The 24,013-nt window shown below is 35.1% G+C and overlaps 1 protein-coding gene across 2 annotated transcripts in view; it reads right to left on the bottom strand.

Moving 5' to 3' along the window:
• Positions 1-24,013, bottom strand: part of LOC141451453 (uncharacterized) — a 167,362-nt gene that overhangs the window by 119,534 nt on the left and 23,815 nt on the right. The window contains exon 1 of one of the 2 annotated variants that reach the window (XM_074122851.1): positions 22,442-22,659. The exons of the other annotated variant lie outside the window; for it this stretch is intronic. Within the exon in view, the coding sequence (XP_073978952.1) occupies positions 22,442-22,535 (94 nt within the window). The 5' untranslated portion in view covers positions 22,536-22,659. Of the gene's footprint in view, positions 1-22,441; positions 22,660-24,013 lie in introns of those variants that run through there. 2 annotated transcript variants of the gene reach the window in all.

Here is a 24,013-nt window from a genome sequence, read left to right as displayed (position 1 = left end):
AATTCCCGTTACTTTTTGAACACACCTCGTACAACTATCAAATTTGGTGTCTTAGGCAAACTTTACTATTCATATTTTTTCTAACCAATAAAAATTAGCTATACGCAGGATTCGAACTGGGCATCTCCCATCTCCCATCTGATCTATAACTTTTCTTCCAAACATTTTGAATTTTTAAAATTGGAGAAAATTTGCTGAGCGGAAGTGCCACTTCACGAATGAGATTTTCTTGCAAACGTCACTTCCGATTTTATTTTATTTTTTTTTACTTGAAATTTCCCCCACCCCCTGAGAATTCGATTAATTCTGTAAGAGGGTATTGGTAGATCCTATAAAATGATTAGAATTACGAATCACCTAACCAGCAAGAAATTGCACGCAAGCTACCTGCAGCAAGTAAATTGTAAGCGTGTGCAGATTATTTAATGCAGGCCTGTGACTTCTATGATATTCTCCTATAGGTGAAGTTCTCTAATACCAGAGTTATATGACTTCCTGCATTCTTTTATTGGCTACAAATAACTTATTATTGAAGCATCTAATAATTTCAATTAAAAAAAAAAGACACAAATAGCTTTATAAATAAAATAAAAAATTTTAAAAAAGTTTAATTCATTTTTTCATAACAAATTAATCTTTAATAATAAAATAAACTTGGGAAAATTCTCTTTTATATCGAAAAAAAAAAGGAAAGAAAATACAACAGCCGGAAAACCTTTTGTTAGTTTAACTGGCCCCCAGAGGGGGTTGATGCGCTCCTTTAAGGTCCGAGATTTTTCCTTTATCCCGGCCATTTTTTTTTTTTTCTAAATTATTCACAAATTCATTTTCTAACTTGCCATTTTCTAAATAATATTGTTGAATTATAAGTTAAGCACAACTGGAGCGGTGGGGTGGAGCGGGGGGAAACAAATTATCATTAATGAGCCAATCATGTTCTACGTTTTCCACAGACCGGCTTACATTGTTCAGTTTATTGTTTCTTTAACCAGAAATTCATAATTAATGAAAAGCTTTAATTGAATTATACATTTTTAAAGATAATTAAAGATTATTAATTAAAGAAATTAAAGAAATTTATTGTGGATCTATAACATTGCAGAATGTTACCGATAAGATGACTAAAACAACTTTGTGAAATTAATAAATCTTTTAACGGCCAACATGAGTTGCTCTGGTTTGTTCGTCGATTATCACTTCCGGTTAATCAATATTTATACATTTTTTTTTACTCAAGTTTCCTGTGTGTGTGTAGTATTGATAACAAATATTGTTAATGAATTATTAGAGTTGTATACAGATCGCAGTCAGCGAGAGTGCGATAAATCAACTACATATCTATGATACATTTTTTTGTAAAGTGTATAGTGTTCGGTTGTTTGATTGATTTATCTTGTACTAGATATTCATGTATACGATTATTAAAGTGTGTACAGAATTGTCTACTAACAGAAATAGAGTCACAATAATCTTTGCAATAGAAATAGAGATTTTTAAATGAATCATAAAACCTTTTTTTGTAAAAATAATGAAAGCTCTTATTAGTTCAGAGATTCTGTATGCTTAGCGCATGCGTAGTTTTTTAGAATTTGTAAAGTTGAAGTTGTTTTTTATAAGAGAAGCTGCGCGAATTTAAGTAGAAAAAATACAGAATTATATTTAGTTCATTTATATTGGGAAATAATTATTGTTACATAATATTGATGAATATTTGATTCTAATAAATTTTTTTCTTTTTTTTTTGGGCATTGGCTTCCGCCATACAGCCAGCATCGTCTAGGTGCTTATCACTAGAATATCACTCTCTCTCCATTCTTACTTAGAAAATACATTCGCTTCACACATTCATCCCTCTACTATATACAACTATTTACATACAAACTAATAGATGGATCAGTACTCTATATTCCTGCCATCCTTATAGCTTAACCGAAATTAAAATCACGTAATCCTTCTCTAAGCATTTTCTTCCATTCATTCTAATCGGCTATAACTTTTAAATACACTCATATTTCTTGGCTAGCTCTGCTACAGATTTAAGCACATACGAGGGTCGTTTGAAAAGTCCGTGCAAAGTCATAGAGATAGCACCACTGGCGCGTATCGAGGTTATGTTTAGTTAGTAGCATCTCTTGGAAGAACACACACCAAGTTTCAGCCAGATCGGTCTATTTCTTTGTGTTTGGCATTCGTTTGAATCGAGGAAGTCGAGTGATTTTCAAAAAATGGACGAAAAAGAATTTCGTGTGTTGATTAAACACTACTTTATGAAAGGCAAACCGCCTCAGGAGACTAAAGAGAAGCTTGATAAACATTATGGTGACTCTGCACCTTCGATTAGAACAGTTTATAAGTGGTTTCAAAATTTTCGGAGTGGCCATATGGGCACAAGTGACGCTGAACGTTCTGGACGCCCTGTTGAGGTTACTACTCCAGAAATCATTGATAAAATCCATGATAGGGTGATGGATGACAGAAGAGTGAAGGTGCGTGAGATTGCTAGTGCTGTGGGCATCTCGAATGAACGGGTACATAATATTTTGCATCAACATTTGGACATGACAAAGCTATCCGCAAGATGGGTGCCGCGATTGCTCACGCTTGACCAAAAACGAAATCGTGTGAAGTGTTGCAAGGACGGTTTGCAGCTGTTCCAGAAGAATCCGCAGGACTTTAAGCGTCGTTTCGTCACTGTGGATGAAACATGGATACATCCTGAGACCAAAGAACAATCTAAACAATGGGTTACCAAGGGGGAATCTGCGCCAAAAAAGGCGAAGACCGTTCCTTCGGCCGGAAAGATTATGGCGACTGTCTTTTGGGATTCGCAAGGAATAATCCTCATCGACTATCTGGAAAAGGGTAAAACTATTACTGGTGCATATTATTCATCGTTATTGGACCGTTTGAAAACCGAGCTGCAAGAAAAACGCCCACGATTGGCCCACAAAAAAGTCCTTTTCCATCACGACAACGCACCAGCTCACACCTCAGCAGTTGTGGTCGCAAAATTAATGGGAAATAGGGTTCCAACTCGTTTCACATCCCCCCTATTCTCCAGACTTGGCTCCCTCGGACTACTATTTGTTCCCCAATATGAAGAAATGGCTGGCGGGAAAAAGATTTTATTCAAACGAGGAGGTGATTGCAGAAACGAATGGCTATTTTTCAGACTTGGACAAATCCTATTATTCGGAAGGGATCAACAAACTAGGGCAGCGTTGGACGAAGTGTATAAGCCTAAAAGGAGACTATGTTGAAAAATAAAAAAGGTTTACCCCAAAAAATTAAGTAGTTTTTATTTTTGCACGGACTTTTCAAACGACCCTCGTATCTGTTGATGGAGAATATTATGTCTTCGTAGCGAAATGGTGCATCTAAATACCTGTATAAGTCGTCAAACATTCGTTTCCTTTTCTACCACATAACGTGGACATATCATTATTATATGTTTGAAATCCTCTTCCTCCTTATTGCAATCTACGCAAAGAGGAGGAGGACCTTTTGTTGATCCTGTGAAGATAAGATCCGCACACCGCGTGGTTCTAATAATTTAAAAAAAGAATAAAATCCTAACAAGAAAACTTTAAATATGGGAAAAAACATGCAATTTGCTGGTAAATTATGTTCGTTTTATGGTTTTTCAACGATTTTCTGGCACAAATTAAAAGTTACACGGAAATTTCGGTTCGTAAGTTACGGTAAGAAAAACTCGTGTGGGTGTGTGTTCGTTAGATTTATCGTAAGTAGTGGTAAGAGGAAGTGAAATTGGCCAATCCAGTAAGCTAGAACAATAAGAACAGATGTTTCCCTAGGTGGGAATAATTTTGTCTCTCAACTCCCAAATTAATCATAATCAATTCATTAATCAAGGAATCATGCATTTAGTGGGGTGGGTATAGGGAGGGGGTGGTTACTGATGTAAGTAGCATCATGAGGAAAAGGGGGGGGGGAGTTTGTATTAGCGTTATAACACCATAGCTCCTGCTCCTGCTCCTACATCCGCACACCGACTAACACACCCACAGAGAATGGAATTTCCCTTTGTTCAACCACCGGCGGAGCACAGAGCCACACCACATCTTCCTGTAGATACTTCTTTATATAGTAGAGGGGATGAGGAGGTACTTTGTCGGCCTAAATTCTGTCTGGAAGCTGCTACCGAATCTGCAAATCTCTGATATCTCCTAGCATTTGGATACCTCCTTTACGCTAATCACTTCTCTCTCTCTCATCACGATTTAATTGAATACTTACGGTCGCTTACCACTCGTAAGAGGTATTGCAAGAGGTATTGTAAGAGGTATTTTACCTGAACTATAGGGTGATAGCACGTGGTCAATTTAAAATTTAAAAAAAATAATAAATTGTACTTTTAATTAGACCAAATTTTCGAACTACTAGAGCTTGAATGGGTTTCTGTTATTCTGTTCATTAAAGTTGAAAAAACAAATAAAGCTCAATTTTAGTGCCCATTAAGATGGAGTTTCAAGTTACCTCAAAATAACGGTTATTTTAAAAATGGGATGGGAATTTAATACATACGACTGAGGTTGGGCTCAGTTGGTCGCAATAAATAACTACTAGGTGTATTAGCTTGGAGAAGCTTAGAGGATAAAAAAATGAAATAAATATTTTTTAAAAAGTTGAGAATAAAAGCTCTCTCAATTCACTACAACTCAAGCTGTAAGCGGAAACAAAATTTTGTGTTCAATTTACGCTGAAGTATTTGAAAATACACGTTTCTAAAACGATTTTATTTTATTGTAGTTTATTTCGATAATTACTCGAAAAATGTTAGTTTTTCTATCACGAATCGTATGATTTATCGTTTTAGATCTAAAATTTTGAGTTATTCCCCGGAAATCCGGTTTGACGTCTCCTGTTTACCAAAAAATAGTTTTTTTTACGCATCTGTGGCTACCAAAAATGACCGCTTGACAGTCGTTTGTCAGCATTACAAAATATTCAAATTTGATATTTTGTTTGGTGTCCTCACAAAATCTGAAAATCCAAATTTCATTCTCCTGTATCACTTGGAATCTATCTAAACATGCGAACCTTTCTTGCATACACATTGCAGTAATGGTGCTTTTGGTGTATCCTCTATCTCCGCACAGAATCTGTAGATACTTTTCAGGGCCCAGCGAGTTTAGTGGTCCTCAGAGACGATAATGAAGGAGTTTAAAAACCCGTCGGTTTGCACTGCCATTTTTTGGCCCAAGGCTATAATTTCTTTAGAGATTTTTGGTTCGTCATTGCCCAAACTACGCCTATTTCTGTTCTGCAAAGTTACATCTTAACTTAGCCCTCCTTCTTTTTTTCTTTTTTTCTTGAGCTTCCCCTGGAGAGCCTGTTGTTTCCTTCACCGACCATACAATGAGACGCTCTGCCTTGCCAAGGCGTTGGACTACTCATTTCCTCACGGTATGCTTACGTGGCACTCAAAGTTGACTTTATTTTCCATTTCCAAGTAATTGTTTGCTAATCTTTCCCAAACTATTTTTTGCTGCATTTTAATGGCAGTTGGCGGATAGGAGTACTATCTCTTGAATGTGAAAATTGTCGAGGTTTAACAATGTTGCATTGTCTTACTGCGTGAATTTTCACCTGCAAAATACTCTGGACTATGCTCTCCACTCCTGGCTGCCCCAGGAATCCTCAGCCCATCCTGATCCATACCACTTTAAAGGCAGACCCACTATTCCATTCCTCCCAGGTAGTGAAAAACGATAAGTCAAATAATCCTCTATTCATGTCTTTAGATCTTGTACAGCACCTCATGACAAAAGTTAATACAAAACTTTGTACTGTCAGTCAAACATATATTTATTCCCAACACTCTTTATTAACAAAGAAGTTCAAAGAAGTTCTTTTAGAAGTTAATCAAGAAAAAGATGTCAGTTGTGTAGATAGTATAAGGGAAATTTCAACAGCTCCACAAGGCTCGGAAAGCTTGTATACAGGGTTAATTATAATGTAATATTGCTCGAATACAGCGCTACAGTGTAGTAATAAAATGTAATACAATTTCCCTGTTAATTACACACACAACATGTGTTGGTACGGACTGAATATTAAATATATTTCAAATACTGTGTATTTGGGAAAACCGAGTAAAATTTAATTTTCTGTATTGTTCTTTTCTACATTGTTCTTTTTTTTGGATTGCTGCGACAGTGAATTACTTTTCTTTCAAATGGAAAACACTCAATATGTAAATTTTTCCTGATAGAACAATTTTCTTACATAAGTATTCTTACTAAACGTATAAACGTAATTGTGTCGTCTATAAATACAATTAACGTAATAATGCAACTTAATTAGGCACCTATAATAGTCTGGCAGTATTCTTTGCCATCTTTGGTACTCTCCATATTGGTATTTATCATGAATTTGACCTTACTTATAACAATTTTGAATTTTAAAGGTTTTAAATGGATTTTTTCACTTTTCTCTTTGGGTTTTCCACAAATATTTAGGGAAAAGTTTTTTGTGTAGTGACTCTACGATCGTAATAAATTTCAAAAATACTAAAAGTATCACTTAGTGCTCCGAATCTTTGTATTAAGTTTTCACAAGATAGAAATGTCATAAATTGTGTCTTTATTTTTTACAAATTTCTTTGCCCCAAGTGAATATTAACGTTTTGTTAGCTTCAAAATTACTATTATCTATCATTCCCTTTTAAAGATTATTTCCTGTGAATAATCTTGTGCATGTGTGTGTGTGTGACAGTTGTTGTGAGGCGAAAGCAGAGACCCGCGCTGGAGCCTCCATGATAATACAATATTAATTATACGGTCACCATGGAGAAGTCTTTGTTGTAGCCAGTGGAGCGTCAGCAATGTACAGATTATGGCTTCCTTCCGATGTGTATAATACACGAGCAGATATATGTATATCTGTATATTTTATGTGTATATACTTGTAAATATGTATTTAACAGGGTATTAGCTTAAAAGCCATTAGGATTCCTTTAAGCTGCAATTTTTGAAGTATATACTTTTTATCAGGATAACTGTTTTAGATGAATTGGTTGGACTTTATGAGTCTAGTTTTATTCTGGGTAATTTACAGAAAAACTCTTTTGTGGCAGGAATCTTTCTAGAAATGAATTCTAGAAAGAGTAGATAATTTGAGGTGTTCTCGATTATCTAAATGTATTATTTCCAGTTAAATAATAGGACACTTTTCTCTTCAACTCTCTCTTTTGTCACCCTCTACTTTTGAGCTCTCTAGCAGAGCACTGCTCTTGTGAGTCTAAGAGTGGAATTACCTCTTTAATCAGAAAACCCTCTCAAGAAGAGTTCAAGACGCTCCCCTTAACATGCTTTATCAAATTGAATGAATTTGTCATGGTAACTCTCAGATATCTGTTACTTCCCAAAATTTCTATTTCTTTCCAATGGAACAATCATCGTCCCCATTGCACTTCTCCCACCGCTTATCTCAAAAAAACTATGATTTTAGAATCTTTCTCTTGGTATAGATGGCACATTTTACATTCGTGACACTTACAACCTACCCTAATCGGGGAAAACAGGAACTAACTATTGTAATTAGTTGTTATGGACCGTCATACTTTACTAGTAACATTTTTTTCAATTAAATAAAAAGTAGCGACACTCAGGACTCGAACTGTGAACCTCTCCCTTACGTGTCCGTAATTAAGCCACTTCTACAGATACGCCCTAAAATAATAATAGTTTAAATGCAACTACATTAGATTCTTTGATAACAAAAAATTAATTAAAAAAAGAATATGTATATCTGTGCATCAGTATTAACAAATATAAATAATAAAATTCTGAATTCTTTTTGTTCACAGGTGCTAGAGAAGTGCGGGAGTGTTAAAATCCCCGGGAGCGCTTTTGCGGGAGTGCTTTATCACTCTTTATTAAGATATCAGTGATTTCCTTTAACCTGTGCGCAAAAACAAAAAAAAGAAAAGTTGCCCCGGTTATTTTCCAAATTCCGTCCAAAGATAAGTAATATGATACAGTATCTTTTCCGTTGTGTGATCTTTTAAACTGTGTCCAGTGTCCAGTGTTGACGAGGCGAAGAAGACATCGATGGATATGTACTGCAAGCGATTGGTGCATATCCCAACCGACAGCTAAATCAGGTAGGTTGGGGAATTAATTTTGTGGTCCATATACGAGTATGAGTAGGGAAGTAGGTGAGCCATTCTTGAGATTGGCACACCACTGTCTGCCCTCGATCTATCGTCTAAATAGTAAATTTATTGATAATAATAATTATAATTCCAACTATTTTGTAACTTATATTTTGAAACCCAGGATTTTGACTGATTTAAAGTCGAAGTATTTTCTACACTAATTAAACTTTTATTATTATTATTACTTTAATTTAGGGCGCTTCATCATCTAAAGTCATTGGCACCTGGAGTTTGGTCAGTGCATGGTCTCCGGACAGAGTTTTTTCTTTACAGAAGCAGTTTTCTCTTTGAAAGAGAACATCTAAGAGCCAGCAGCTGGTTTCGAACCTGGGATCTCCTTATATGAATCCAATATGTTAACCACTAAGCTAAATCCCTACCCTTGCTAATTTGGAATTATAATTATTTAAAAATGTAAATGTACCACTTATTAATATCCTTCTTCGGAACTTCCAGTCCAAGTAGAGCTGAGGAAGGTAAGTGAATTTCTGCATGTTTTCTTATGCATGTTTGCTGCTTGTAATATTGTTAATTGTGTTTTTTATAATTTACAGTGTTCATTAACATTCAACGTTTTTTCTAATTTCAACAGTTGGCGTTGTTATGCAATTCTGTTGCTATTTCTTCATGTTTAGTCCGTTATATTCAGTTGTACGTTGTGCTCTCTGTTATGTCGTCTTTTAATCACTGGATTCATTAATTTTTTCCTTTGATGTTTTCTTGATGTAGTAGTTTCGATCAGGGTCCTTTTTTCTCGATAATTTCTTTTCCCCAGAAGCGGTCCATACAAATTAGCGTCCTGCTTATTGACATCCATGTTATTCATCCATTACCCCACCTAAAGATAGGAAGATTGTAAATTCTTAACAATTTTTTTTATTAGTCATCTTTCCTCCCTATGCGCTTCGCAGATAATGCATCTCCATTGTTACAGATAACTACGTCTAATTAATATCCAACAACATAGAACAAGGACTTTCGAAGGCAGAATGTGCTTTGAATGCAATCATCAGCATGATCATTCGATTGCTATTGCATTCCTCTTAATATGGCGTCAGAGAGAAAAACAAAGATGGATTTTTAAGGAGCTATATAAGTTTTAAAAAAAAGTAAGATAAATAAATACGAGTACTCTATAAAATATGATAAAAAAATTTCTTACAAAAAAATGGTAAACATAAATTTATGAGGAGCTTTCTGTACTTTTACTTTAACCGTTATCAACACCAATCTCTTATCATAAAAACGCTCATAATAACTAAAATGGTAGAAGAAAAACATCATTACAACAATCGAAGTACTTTGCTTAATTTATGGTCGCCCTTAGTACAGATGTCTTTCTAAGGATGATAACTTTATTAGAATAAAGAAAATGCTGATAGATTCTCTTAAGAGATTTGTTTAAGAAGATTCCCCATTCCCCTTGACGGTATACTGACTCTACAATGGTCCTTGAATTCTATACCAGGGGTTGCCAGAACCTTTTTCATCCTTGATCCTTTTTAAGAACATTTGTTTTAGCAGTTACCCATTCTTGAATAGACCCTCTCAAAAACAAAAGTAGGTAATGTTATTTAATATTTTCTCTAAGAAGAAGTCATGAGAATTACCCCAAATTTTTAAATCGATGGTGTTAATCAGCAAATTATCGACATTTCTGTCTTAATTTCAACATTGTTGTCAATATCAAGCAATAATTGGCAACAATATTGAACGTGACGGGGTCGCTTGAACACCCCGCGAACAAAAATCACAAACCACATATACCAAATAGACGTTTTGGTGTAACAATAATTGTTTTTATTGTCCTAACAAAGGGCCGGTGGAAGTAGCATGTCATTTAGAAGGAAAACAGTAAATAATTAATTGTATTTAATACATTTGACCTAACCTTGTTGCAATCCCAAGATCCTAACCTTGTTACCCAAACAACCGTTTAGTTTTTATGACAGTTATTAAGACAGAACTAAAATAACTAGCCAATCATCTCCACCAGAACAATGATTACTAATGTATTACGTCAATCATCAGTAGAATAGCAAAATTATTTTTGATTGTTAGCTAATTTACATTATACTTAAAATTAAAAGATTCGTTTATAATTGAGGATAAAAAAAAATAATATGTAAATTATTGTTTTAAATTTTGCCTTGAGAGTAAATTACTTTACAATTAAGGAGAGAATTGAAAAAGTTTTTCTTAATTGCGGTTTCTAAATTAGAAAATCAGCTGTGAGAGAAAAGAGAAAGCGTTTCTCTTTTGACAATACAATGCCTGCCGAGATTATCGTAAATCAATTATTATCGGCCATTTACATTTTTGTAAAGTAATAGCCTAATTTTTCAGGCGGGGCTTAAAGAACGACTGCCAATAAGGTCTCGTAATGGCCACTAAGCCAACACCCACTTAAATATGTATTTGCATATTAAAAACCATTAAAAATTCAAAAAAATCAATACCAATTATAAAATAAAAATAATTTAATGAACTGATCGAAATATTTGCTTTAAAAGTGTTGGGGGGAAAAAAATAAAATCGTACGATAAGTTATCGATCAATAAAATACATCAATGCTTACTTGATCTCTCCAATAGTTTTCTTTGAACAATTTTTTTTTTTAAAGATATTTCGTGTGCATTTTGTTGAAATGTTTGTCTGGAATCACTAGTCATAAAATTCTTCGTTTTTGGACGACAACCAAATCAAAGTTGGTGAAGGAGGTTCTAAGGAGTTGACTGCTCCACTTTTTGGCATCTCTCTTGACGATGATCCACGTAAAAGGAGGCCCAAAATTGCAACTTCAGATGAGAAAGGGCACAATTTCGAATCGGATGATCGATTTAAGATGTATGAAATTGTTGATATCTTAGACATATCAGAAGAAAGATGATGTAGATTTTACATCAACAATTAAACATGAGAAAGCATCAAATTAAAGTGCCTAAGCGGTAATTTGCAAAATATTACCACCTATGTTATACAGGGTGAACCATTTAAAACGCACCAATCCGCAAATAACTTTTTAGGAAAGTGGTTTTGCAAGTGGGAAATCCCTAGTTCGAATCCCTCGTATGATTACATGATGTATTAAAAATTATGAATAACTGCAAACGCGGGATTCGAACTGGCGATCTCTCACTTTCAAAGCCACGCTGTTGATCATTAGACCAGCATCCTAGCAAGATATTCTTACCGTAATCACAGTTCAAGAAGTCTTGCGTACGGAGTACATTAAAATGATGTGATGATTGCTTTTATTTGATGATAAAACTAATTTATCCTGATTCACCCATAACCATTACATTAAATTTCATATTTTAAAATCTTCAATTATTATTACTTTTGTTCTTTGCGTCACAAATTAAATTTTTTGCAGTTAGAGGACCTCCCAAAACGTGTATTTCTGGTGGAAAATTAATATCGAAAACCGTTCACGAATAAATAAAATTGTAACTTTGATCTTAAATATCTCGACTAATATTAGGGATATCGAAACGGGGTTAACGTCATTTTCCACAGTTTCTTATTTAGTTTTCATAATCATTGTCATAACCAGTGGTCCTTATGAAACCCCAATCGGGTTTTTGGCCGTAACTCTGCCAAAAATAAAGATACAGCATCGGGGGTAAAAAATTTGTAAACTAGACCAAAGTTCACTTCGTGGGTTTTTTCGAAATTCCGCTTTCCTAAAAATTTATTTGCGATTGGTGCGTTTTTAAATGGTTCGCCCTGTATTTGAGAAAATGGAAATATACTGCTAAAATTACTTTGAAGCAAATCGTTTGGGAAGGAATGTCGACTGAATGCTCAGAACAGGAAACAGGATTCTACCTTAAGACATACCTGTCACTACTCTATGGGTGGAAGTGGTAGGACAGGCAGAACGTGGCAGGATGTAAATGAGAGAACTTCTTGAACTTTCCAAGCAATTCCTGGTGCTTGTTTTACGTTCAGAAAGAAGACATTTTGTGAAATTTACTGAAATAAAAACTGCAAGTTTAAAAAATAAAAATTAAACAAAATAAATACAGTTCTTTAAAAAAAAAAAATTCATTTTAAGAGGTGAAAGAACCAAAAGTATGTTTAAAAAAAATAAATAAAAAGTATTAATGTTGTACGCCCTTTACAAACAAGATCTTCTTCTTGTAGTAATATTAATTTCAATTAGACTGGTCCGACCTTCCGAAGGAATAAAAATGGAGATCAGAGGAAAATGTTCCTTCGGCCCGCCCTTAGTTTCCTTTGTCAAAACAAGGGGGAAAAAAAAGATTGCATATTTTTCCTGTTTTTTCCTCCCTGAAAAGTTGCTAAAAGTAAATCTGAAAGCGAGTTGTAGAATGGTTTTTCCCATTTAAACAAATTACTTTCTTCTGAAAACTTTTAATGGCCAATTTTCAAGTTTTATTAGCCTCAGTTAAATTTTGGCCACTACGTTTATTTAATAGGATATAAATGTGATTAGGACTACCTATTCTTTAAACATAAAATCCTGATAATTCTTGCTTTTTTTTTATCAATTCAGTAAAAGGGAAGTTAAAATTTTTTTAATTTAGTCGCCGCTAGAACAATAATAGTAAAAAGATACGTTCTACAATCAAAGCATCCGGGAAAATCTACAAAAGATGACTGAGAAAAGACACTTAATTGACTATAAACTCAACATTGACTTCAAAAATTCATGAATGAGTGAAAAACATTAATGAACGGAGACTTCCAGAAGATTGCCGCCTTCCTTATTGTCTGACAAGGCAGAGAAAGAGGAAGGAGAAAAAATGGGGCACTTAAAGTCATTTATACAGAAAACTTGTAAAGAATTGTAAACGATATTTTTAAGAAAAGAGTAGAAGCGCTAACATGGTTAAGTTGGCAGCTTTTAAAAACAAGGAATAGAAAAAAACAAAATTGCGTCATCAATTTACAAAACAATTGAAGTAAAAACATAAAAATTTACTTAACAAAATGGCAGATTAGTGGACAATGCGAGTAGAAAGCTTTAATCATAATGGATGGATATGTTACTTATCTTGTATTTTATTTTTATGAATTTATTTTGCGTTGCCTATTATACATTCATTTACATTCCATAAAAAGTATTGTTTTTCAAAGAAATTAAAACTGTCCTGCAGGATAGTTTTATAATGGCTGATCGTCAAAAAAACTGCACGAAAATTATTGGATATGTGATTTGGAATTTTATGTAGAGGCTTTCCGGTTTTCCATTTGATTTATCACCTGACATTTATTTTGAATTTAGTCATTATTGCCTTTCTGCTTGGAAATTTTAGTGCTCCAGGGTATTTCCTATAGTCGTTTTTTCCTTATTGCCTCCTCTGGTCCCGCCAAATGACAGAAGTCGCAGATTGGATATAAGAGATCGTTCTTTCCACCACCTCGTGTGAATTGTTTTACGAATCTATCGTGTGCCTTGAAATTGCATAGTATTACACATCTGGGTTGCTAAATGGATATTTGAGGCTAAGAATAGTTGTTGGCATTTGTAAAACTTTTAGTGAAGAGAGTCAAAGTTGTGCACGCCTCTATTTGATCCTGTTCAAAACTGTCTTTATGTACGGTTTTGAAACATAGACTAAAGCGTAGTTTGACAAGATACAACTTCACCATAAGAAGAACTGCGTTGAAAGATTAATTCAAGACAGTAATGCCCCCCAGATACCATCCAAGAAAAGATGAAAAGTATCCGCTCAGTATCAAATGGATTTGTGAGCACCATTGCCACAGTCCATGTCATTAGAAATGGACAGTCCACTGCCGAACAGAATTATGTGACATCATCCTTGAAGTAGCTGAGACTCAGTAATGAATTGTGGAGACCTGGATCGTGATGAATCATTAGAGTAGTATTCAAAATTTGGCCAACAGGAACAAGGGATGTATATATGGATTAATATAAAGGATGGACTGCATTGTAACCCAATTGGTTGGCGTCATTTCTAGAAAAAGAACAGATACATCATGTTCTCCAAATGACCGCTTGGAGGTTGCGAAGGATTAATTCCAGATCGTTGCGAAGAGTACATAAAGTGGACCTAAAAGACCCAAGGATTTAAGTCCTGATCATTAGTTTAGAGTTAAAAAGTAGTGAACTGAGAGAACATTGTGTATTTTTCATTTTATTAGTAATATTTAATATTGTGATTTATAGTGCTGCGGAATTAATTATGATAAATGTTTGGCTTGTTATATGAGCTGGAACCCATTTATTGTCTAGTAAGAGTCTCCAGTTAAAAAACGTAATAATATAATAATTAAACTATTTATTGGCACGTTTTTTGTAAAATCTTATTAAATTGCTAATTCAGAGAATTTTTTTTTTTTTTAATTTATTTGCTATTCACAATCTACAAAGAATAAAATTCGTAATAAGTGAATACGATAAAGGAAGTCTTCCTGACTGGATCAACTTGAGGAGAGAAGCTGCCTCCCACCGGCAACACTCTCGCTGGAGTTTCTTACATTACTGGAGATTGTCACGAGGCCAACAGCGTTGCAATCGTCGTGTAGGACGATCTGGAATCGTTGTGGAGGCGAGATTTAGAACAAGAGGATTGGTACAGAATGGAAGAGAGTCAAAGAATTTTCTATACTTAGATTTAGATTCGTCAGTTATGTATGAGATTTTGAGATCGTTATGGAGGGTAGAGTTAGAGACATAAAATGGAGAATTCGTAATCTGTCGGAGAATTTTTGATTGGAAGGACTGTATTCTTTGTGAATTGGAATGTTTGGTTGAACCCCACAGCTCAAGTCCGTAAGTCCAGATCGGTTTAAGTACACTGTTGTATATTAGTCGTTTATGTTCCAGTGGTAGTTTGGATTGTCTGCCAATTAGTCGCAGTAGTAATTTGTTTCGTCGGTTGAGTTCGAGTCTTTTCAGTTTAGTGTGTGGATTCCATGTTAATCTTTTGTCAATGTACATCCCAAGGTAGCGAACTAAATTAGCAGAAGGAAGAGGAAGTGAGTTAAAATTTAAAGTAGGACAAGAATTACGACGCAGAGTAAAAGTTATCTGTTCGCACTTTTGAGTATTGAATTTGACTCTCCACTTTTTGGCCCATGGTTCAAGTTTGTTTAGATGATATTGTAGATGAGAGGAGGCTGTAGTGGCGTCTGAGTTAGAAGAGAGAATAGCAGTATCGTCAGCGTAAGTGCAGAGCAGTGTGTTTGAGTCAGTTGGTAGGTCAGATGTGTACACAGTATAGAGAAGCGGTCCGAGAATACTTCCTTGAGGTACACCAGCCCGTGCCAGAAAGTAGTCGGAAGAGGCAGATCCACAACTTATCTTAAAGAAGCGGTCGGTAAGAAATGATAGTATAATCAAGTAATAAGTTGATGGAAGAGCACTCTTTAACTTCCACAATAGTCCTGGGTGCCAGTCTCGATCAAAGGCCTGTGCCACATCGAGAAAGGCCACACAGCAATATTGTTTCCGCTCCAGAGAGGAAGCAATGGCGTCTACTACTCTGTGACACTGGTGAATAGTGCTGTGCTGTTGCCTAAAGCCAAACTGATGTGTTGGAATTACAGTCGCAGATTCCAGAATAGGGTAGATGCGTTTAAGTAGAAGTTTTTCTAATATTTTTCCCATAATCGGTAGCAAACTAATAGGTCGGTAAGAGGTTGGAAGGTGTAAAGGTTTATTAGGTTTCGGTATCATTTTTATTACAGAGAATTTCCAAGTTAAGGGAAAGTATGTTGTCCTGAGAATTTAAACACAAGAATCATGTGGTGCTGAAAGGACAGTTCATGGCCACACAATTATCTTAGTGCAACACATATAAGTAATGTTGGATAGTATAACTCTGTACTCTATAGCTCTTCATATTTTGATTTCTATAATAAAATACGAAATATCTTGATATTATTAGCGACCACCTGTTGTAACAATAAAATGTTTAAAAAACTGAGAATTCATCATAACTTTTTTTTGCTCTCTTTTGGAGCATAAAATATAATAAGAGAAGATATATAGCATTTTATTAGATAACACACGAAACTTACTCACCAAACGAGTTGGCAACGGTCTTGTAATATTGTATTTAAAAGCAATAAGTAAAGTATATATTACATTTATTACAGGTAAAAGTAAATGTTGCAGAAAATTAGTAATATGTTTGATGTTGTGGTATTGTGTTGGCAACTAACAGCATGTAAGGGGGAGTTAGATTGCGGTGGCATAGGTCGTTACATGTATAAAGTTAACGCAGCAGGGGTAGAGTATCATATCCTCGTGTTTAATCAAGATCAAATATTCTTCCAGCATTTCCCTGCGTGCATACAGTTCAGGTTCAGCGAGGGGGGTTAGCTCTTTGCAGCATGTTTCTGATGTTTTCCACTTCACAGAACATTTTAGGTTTTATTATATTCGTACAAAGATTGAATTCCTCTCTCTTCCTCTCCACCACCCCCCAATCTGCTGCTTCTTACCATTTTTCAAATATATTAGGAACACCACTTAAAGCCGAGAGTACCTGTGCCAAGTTAACTTGGCCTTATGCCTTTTTATAGGGCGTGATAAGCTCAGAAAACAACTCTGCAGATTGCCCAGTCGCTGTACATGTCCAGGGGATTGTCACGTAAGAAGAGGTTGTGCTCTTTTATTTATTACCTGCCAGATTGCCTTAGAATCACTAGTTTTTGATAAGAGACCTGGCACTTAAGAGATCGTTGGAGATAAGACGCAAAATGAATGGTGGGAAAGCCTAGTACCTCCCACAAAATGAGAGAGAGGTATTTCTTTTTACAAACGATCCACAGAATAATCCTCCTTTTGCTGCAGTGCCAGGAGAACATAATCTTCTCCTTGTTCTAAACTAATCCATCCTGATAGGGCGATAAAACTCGCCTAAAACATTATTTTATCTACTAAAAATACTGCTTGAAAATAGATGTTAGAAATAATTAGGAACAATTTTAATAAGCTGCAAAAAGCGATTGAATAAAGTTTTTAATCTCAATGCCATCGATAAAAACAATAATCCTCTCTTTCCTCTCTCCCACTCTCTCTCTCGATGACAAAAAAAAAAGAGAGTGTCAATTGTCATTGTTTAAATTAGTTAGAAGTGGGAACTGTGTCCTCCGAAGGGATGGCCAAGAATTCAATTATAAAGTTAGTTGGGAGAATTGTCACACAATCTAATCGTGTGCAAAGCTTTGGAGGAGGGCGGATAAAGGGTTTTGGAAGTGAAGCAGAGAGAAGTGTGTAGGGGAGGGTTTCCGGAAGGTTTTTAAGGAGAAGAAAGGAAGACAGAAGAAGATGAAGAAGAAATGGCGCATCTCTTGTAACAAAAAGAGAGAAGTTTTTGGCTGTGGATGGAGGAACAAGTAGCGCGTAGAAGAAGTACAGCACTTGGAGAAGAGTAAGAGAAATCAGAGGAGGGAGAAAGAGCGCGATAGAATGAGAAAATGTTTAGGATAGAAGATGAGAAACAATCTGAAGAACAATATCTCTTATGGTAGCGTGGAAACGAGTTTGTGTTAGTGGTCATCCAGGTGTTGTTTAGCGTTGTATGAACTACTACTGGATCTATGTGTGAGAATCTACCTTAATTGCGATCGTCCAGCTGCAGGAGGAAGATTCCCGATAGCGGTGAGATATCCTTTAGGTCAATAATCAATATTGGTCCGTGCGCGCGGGGGGGGGGGTGTTAAACCAATTCTAAGCACAGCTCTCGGCACCTCCTAGTCTCATATCTTCAGCCATAATAACAGCTAGATGTGTTCTAGTTCACGTTGGAATGAATCCTCGCAGAATATTAGAACAGAATGGAAGATCTGATCAGAAGGCTACAAGAAATCTATTGCAAAGAAAGAGAGTTTGCTGGAGATACTGAATTTTGTTTCTTGAGTCGTCCCATTTTTGGATATCTTTCATTTGATCGAATGTCATTCAATCTTCACTGCACTTTAAGTTGAACAATAAGAGATTATTGTAATATCGTATTATTGCAATAGCGATTAGTTGTAATTGGTGTAGAATCGTTTTAGAAACCATGTAATATAAATTATGTATTAGGCGCCACGGTAGCCGAGCGGTTTAGAGGCGAGACCTGCAAAGCTAATATGCATTGTGGTACTGGGTTCGATTCCCGGTCTTAGGCCTTGGATTTTATTTAAAGGTTAATAAAAGAAATTTACAGTAAAGTATGTTTGATAGTCGCTTCCGTCCACGAAACCTAATTGCTAGTTGGACGTAAAGGCCGCCTGAAAAAATAGGCAATTACTACTAAATTATGTATTATGTATGATACAATAAATTATATTTGTCAATAAACTCCTTCAGCCCTGAGAGGAAAACACAAACTGCACAAAATGATATTATTGGATGAAAAACCTTTTTTGGAAATGAAAAATCTCAAAAAAAAATTGCAGGAAACTGCTTCCACTTCCGTAAGGATTATCTTCGTCATTCTGGATCTATTTTTTTTTTGGTCGCTCTAATTCCACCGGAAGTGTGCGTATTTCATGAATTTTGTTTTCCAAGTTTTTTTAGTTGATTTTTTTTCTCGGAAAAACCTGGAACGGTTTTTCTTTACACTTCCTGAACGAAGTATATTTAAAGCCCCGTGAGTATTCCTGTGACTTTTATGAAAAATAAAGGATTTTTAGGGGATTCTACAGATATAAAAAACCTGCTTAGTCCCCTCCATAGAATTTGCTCTTCGGTACAATAGTGTAATCCGCCACCAGCATAAAGTGTAAGTGAGAACAACGAAGTTACTGTTGTCTCATCTAATGGGCTCGTAGATATGGTTTTCATTTTAAATATGGTATCAGTTACTTTATTCTGAATACAATTCTCAGTAGCTGGAATGCTTTTAAATTTGATACAAATATATAAAGAAAATAAAAATAAATGAAAACCAAGTTGCCGAAATACATAAATACGAGTATATAAGCGGCCAGCTCCTGTAACTATAGCAGCAGTAAATGTGAATTATCCTTTGATATCCCTGGGGAAATGAACGGTATAATATTTTCATAAGATGGAAATATTATGTATGTATGGAGTATGAATGTTGGTCCTAGTATTATTATTCACCAAGCATTGTCATTGTCATTTACTGAATATATTTTAGAATAAATTTGTGCGTACTGATGTCAATGTGTTAACAATGTAATACTATTGTGCACAGTGGTGGTGCTGATGATGAAAGAATTTCCTTTTTTTATTTATTTGCCTTTATTTATTTTTATTTGTAATTGAATAATCATCAGGAAAATATCAACTTGTGGTTTTTTGTCTGCAACAATATTGCCAATAATATAACAATAGCGTTCATTTGGTTGTGTCAAAACGAGGGTTATATAGGTCATATTGTTGTCATAAATAATTATGTTCCGTACTTCTAACTTACAAGGGGATAGAAGACAGAATTAAAAATGGAAACTCATTAATTTTTCATGAAAATTTTGATTACTAATTTTTTATTGGAATTTACTGCTGCAACGAGCTAATGTAATACCTGACAAAAAAAGTACGTGAAAATCATGAGTGGAGAAGGCACCCAGTGGTGTCACTCCAGTAACGGGCTTTGCTCTCAGAGTAGATCACGAGAGGCCATCTTCTCTTCAATCTCCTTGTGGAGGATAGTATTTTCTGACTGTAAAGTCTGGGGGCGTAGAGAGTTGGTACTTTTAGTCGATCCCCATACTTATGATCAAGTAGGTCGCAGTTACTAGATATGAGTCTTTTGTTACATAGGTTAAGTTTCGAAATTACTAATTTTTAAATGTAATAAATACTTAAATAATAACGTTAAAAAAAAAAAAAATCTTTATTACACTGATTATTTTAATGCTGTGCTAGAAAAAATGCCCCAGTGATAGTTCAATTAGTCGACAACATTTATTTGTTCCCTCCAAGCGGCATAGCAATTGACTGGGATGTGTTATACATATATAATTTGGTGCGTGATGTGTGTTTTAGTGTTGTGGGCCTGGCAACGTGTGCACTGGCCCAAAACTCATACACAGAAATGGAGCAAGAGAAAGAGATATATATACGATATATGGTTAGAATGAAGAGAACAGTAAAATGTACATCATGATTGGAACAGAAGTTTGATGACGTATTGTAGGACTGGATATATCCAGCAATAATTACATTTGAAGGACGATCGGAGATTATATTCAGTGTGTATCAATCGACAAGATCAACATACAACAGCACCAGTAATATAGAACAAAGTTAAAACAACACTAACTGTTGTTCACTGTTAATGTTGTCATAATATCTCGCATCATACTAGGTCACTGTCTAGACACTCGAGTTTACTATTTAGTAACCAATAGCCAACACTGATTTCTATTCACAAATAGATGTTCTAAACAAAAGCTTGTTTCCTGCTCTTTCCCTCTTACGGGAAGTACCACGATCGTGCAAATATTCTGTTTTTTTTTTTGCCTGTATAGGAGAACTTAAAAATGAAAAGAAAAAAATAAATATTTTGAAAGAAAAGAATGGAGGTTATTATATGGTATCAGAGAAAGAGGATTATCAGATTCTTACGCGTACAATGTGGCTAGAAGAGGAACCTGAGAAGAGAGGAAGAATCAAGAGGACGATATGAAGAGTGGGCACAAGAGATACTTACACCTATATACACTTGAGGGTAATGGAATTTGGATGTAAGAAGTGTAACATTAGGAATGAATGGCAAAGAGCATAATGGAGCATGTTTCCAGTGTGAGAAATCCGGCTTATCTTCAAGCACAATAACTGACGTGGATGAAGGCTTGAAGCCGACGATGATGAAGCCAGCGATCGACGGCAACTTGACAAAGTTTTTTTTTCCCCCAACATTCTAATATTTATTTGTACGCCAGGGAATTTTGGGTGTTTCTTGACAGGATTTAGAAGCTCTCTAGGGATTGGGTGAAGATTGCTTTGTCTTCAGCTTTTTTTTCTAGCTCTAAACTTTCAAAGTGGTTTTTATTTAACTTAAATTTTTTGGCAGACATTTTGGGAAATAAACAAATTTTCCAGTTGACTACTACGCCTACTACGCACACATTCACTCTTAAAGTAGTTATACTACTTACTAATCTCAAGGCATAAATTTCGTCCAATTACGGATTTTAGTACAGTCGAGCCTCCCATAAAGGGCACTCTCACTAGCGACCACCTCCATTTACGGACAGTTTTTGGATTACCCCGTTTTTACCCCTATACCACTTTCTATATCTGTACCTCGGAGGGAAAAGGCACCATGTCCATTTTTTTCGATTTTCAGATTTTGGCATCATTTTACAAATTTTTTGTTGCTCTTTCTACAGGTGTAAAGCACGATGTCCTATGTTTACTATTAAGCGATTTATGTATTTTTAAAAAGCGCTATGATACTTCATTGCTTAAGGGTAAAAGGCACTACATGGACATAAATTTTTTCACAATGGAGATGAAAATATGGGAGTTAAAGTGGCCGTACCTAATGTAATAATTACGATGAGAAGTACAGGAAAGAGTATAACCGGAAAAGTGGAACAAAAAATGAATTTGGAAAAATATCTTTATTTGGCTCCCCTGTAAAATTTACTTTTTGTGACATGGTGCCTTTTCCTTCCGAGGTACAGATATAAAAGAAGCTCCGTCTAACGGACCCTCTACATAGCGACCACGGACATTGATTTTGGGGAACGGATTAAATGTTTCACCTCCCACCAACGATCACCTAATTATTAAAAGTTCGTTTCACACCGTGATAAAAATAATTATCCCCTCTCAAGTTTTTGTTTTTGTTTTTCCTGGTTTTTCCTAAAGTTTTTCCTATATAAAATCTCCATACATTTTGTACCATTTTAATCATTTTTCAATATTACTTTGGACGAACAATATTATTTTTCCCGATATATCTCTCAAACGAAAGTGATTAACTCTAGAAGAGAAAATAAATGTGTTGGAAGATTTTGTAAAAACCAAATCGAGCCATCGTCACAACTTGCCGAAAGGTTTGTTCCTATTTTTCTAATAATAGATGATAGTATGATGATAATTTTACCATAAATTATTATTGTTATGAATAAATGTGATGATTACTATAAAAACTATTAAATAAGTCAATAATATGTAGTTTTTTTGATACATTTTTTTTGGATAATATAAGAAAAATCTGATGCATATCATATATAGCTGCAATAATTATGCAATTATGCACGTTTTTAAATCTATTAATAATAAACAATTTTTAAATAGATGTTTGGAAAAAAAACTCATATTTTTTCATTATGAAACTTGCCTACCTCCTTCTAACGGCCACCTCCAAACAGCGGCCACTTTGCTTTCTCCCGCCAATTGTACAAGTAATTGCGCCGCCTTTGGAGGGTATTTACACATTAAAGGAAGTGAAACGTAATATACAATTTTGGGTTTTTAGTCACTATTTGTTGTTCTTGAAGCACACACAAGGCATCTCATACAAAAAATACTTTTTAAAGTGCCGGATAAAGTTGATGAGTTTATTCTGTAAATAATATTTCCAGATTGATTAGTAAACAAAGTATGCAAACAAAGAGGGGGGGAAATGAAAAAAAAAAACTGCTGTTACCTGAAGGACAAACCAAAATCTCTAAATTGTATTGCGCATGATCTGTAGCTTCTTTGTGCTTTTTTATATGTTAATATAATATAACCTTGTATATCGCAGGAGGAGTATTTAGTTTGAACTATAACTTCATGATCAAATTTTCTTATTTCAGCGATGACGTCCGTGAGATTTTTTTTTTTTTTATTTACACAAAAATAAAAGCTATTCAGTAAAAAATTTTTAGTTAGATATCGGATAAAGAATTTGCTTCCATCTTTTACTGTTTGTAGACTCCTCCATTTGTTGGAGGTCAAATTACCAGTGAGTTATAATTACAAGCCAGTTGGCCTTAAATTAATAGTTTCGTGCAAAATTTTAAAAAATAAAAATGGTTCTAAAAGGGAAAACACGTGTTTTTAGGAAATATTTTTCTTGTTAAACGAACGAAAAAATAAAAGCTGGAGTAAACACGTTTCTTTTTTTTTTGCTGTAATTGTCGTCGTTCTAACTTTCTTAAAGAATGCAATAATACCTGATTGAATAGTATTTAAGAAAAACGGGCAATATAGGCCATGCATCTGGGAGGGAGGAATTAATACGAGGTCTGTAAATTAAGTAATGAGACTGATTTTTTAAAATTTTTTTATTCAAAAAGAATTACAATTCTATATTGTCATCTTCAAAATAACTTCCTTCTTACGAGGGTCGTTTGAAAAGTCCGTGCAAAGTCAGAGAGATAGCACTACTGGCGCGTATCGAGGTTATGTTTAGTTAGCATCTCTTGGAAGAACACACACCAAGTTTCAGCCAGATCGGTCTATTTCTTTGTGTTTGGCATTCGTTTGAATCGAGGAAGTCGTCGAGTGATTTTCAAAAAATGGACGAAAAAGAATTTCGTGTGTTGATTAAACACTACTTTATGAAAGGCAAAACGCCTCAGGAGACTAAAGAGAAGCTTGATAAACATTATGGTGACTCTACACCTTCGATTAGAACAGTTTATAAGTGGTTTCAAAATTTTCGGAGTGGCCATATGGGCACAAGTGACGCTGAACGATCTGGACGCCCTGTTGAGGTTACTACTCCAGAAATCATTGATAAAATCCATGATATGGTGATGGATGACAGAAGAGTGAAGGTGCGTGAGATTGCTAATGCTGTGGGCATCTCGAATGAACGGGTACATAATATTTTGCATCAACATTTGGACATGACAAAGCTATCCGCAAGATGGGTGCCGCGATTGCTCACGCTTGACCAAAAACGAAATCGTGTGAAGTGTTGCAAG

This window comes from Rhodnius prolixus, unplaced genomic scaffold (assembly GCF_049639745.1).
Source record: "Rhodnius prolixus isolate KJV_2025 unplaced genomic scaffold, Rpr scaffold_8, whole genome shotgun sequence".
Classification (NCBI taxonomy): Eukaryota; Metazoa; Arthropoda; class Insecta; order Hemiptera; family Reduviidae; genus Rhodnius; species Rhodnius prolixus.
Note: the sequence above shows the minus strand (reverse complement) of the source record. Positions and strands in the feature narration are given on the sequence as shown.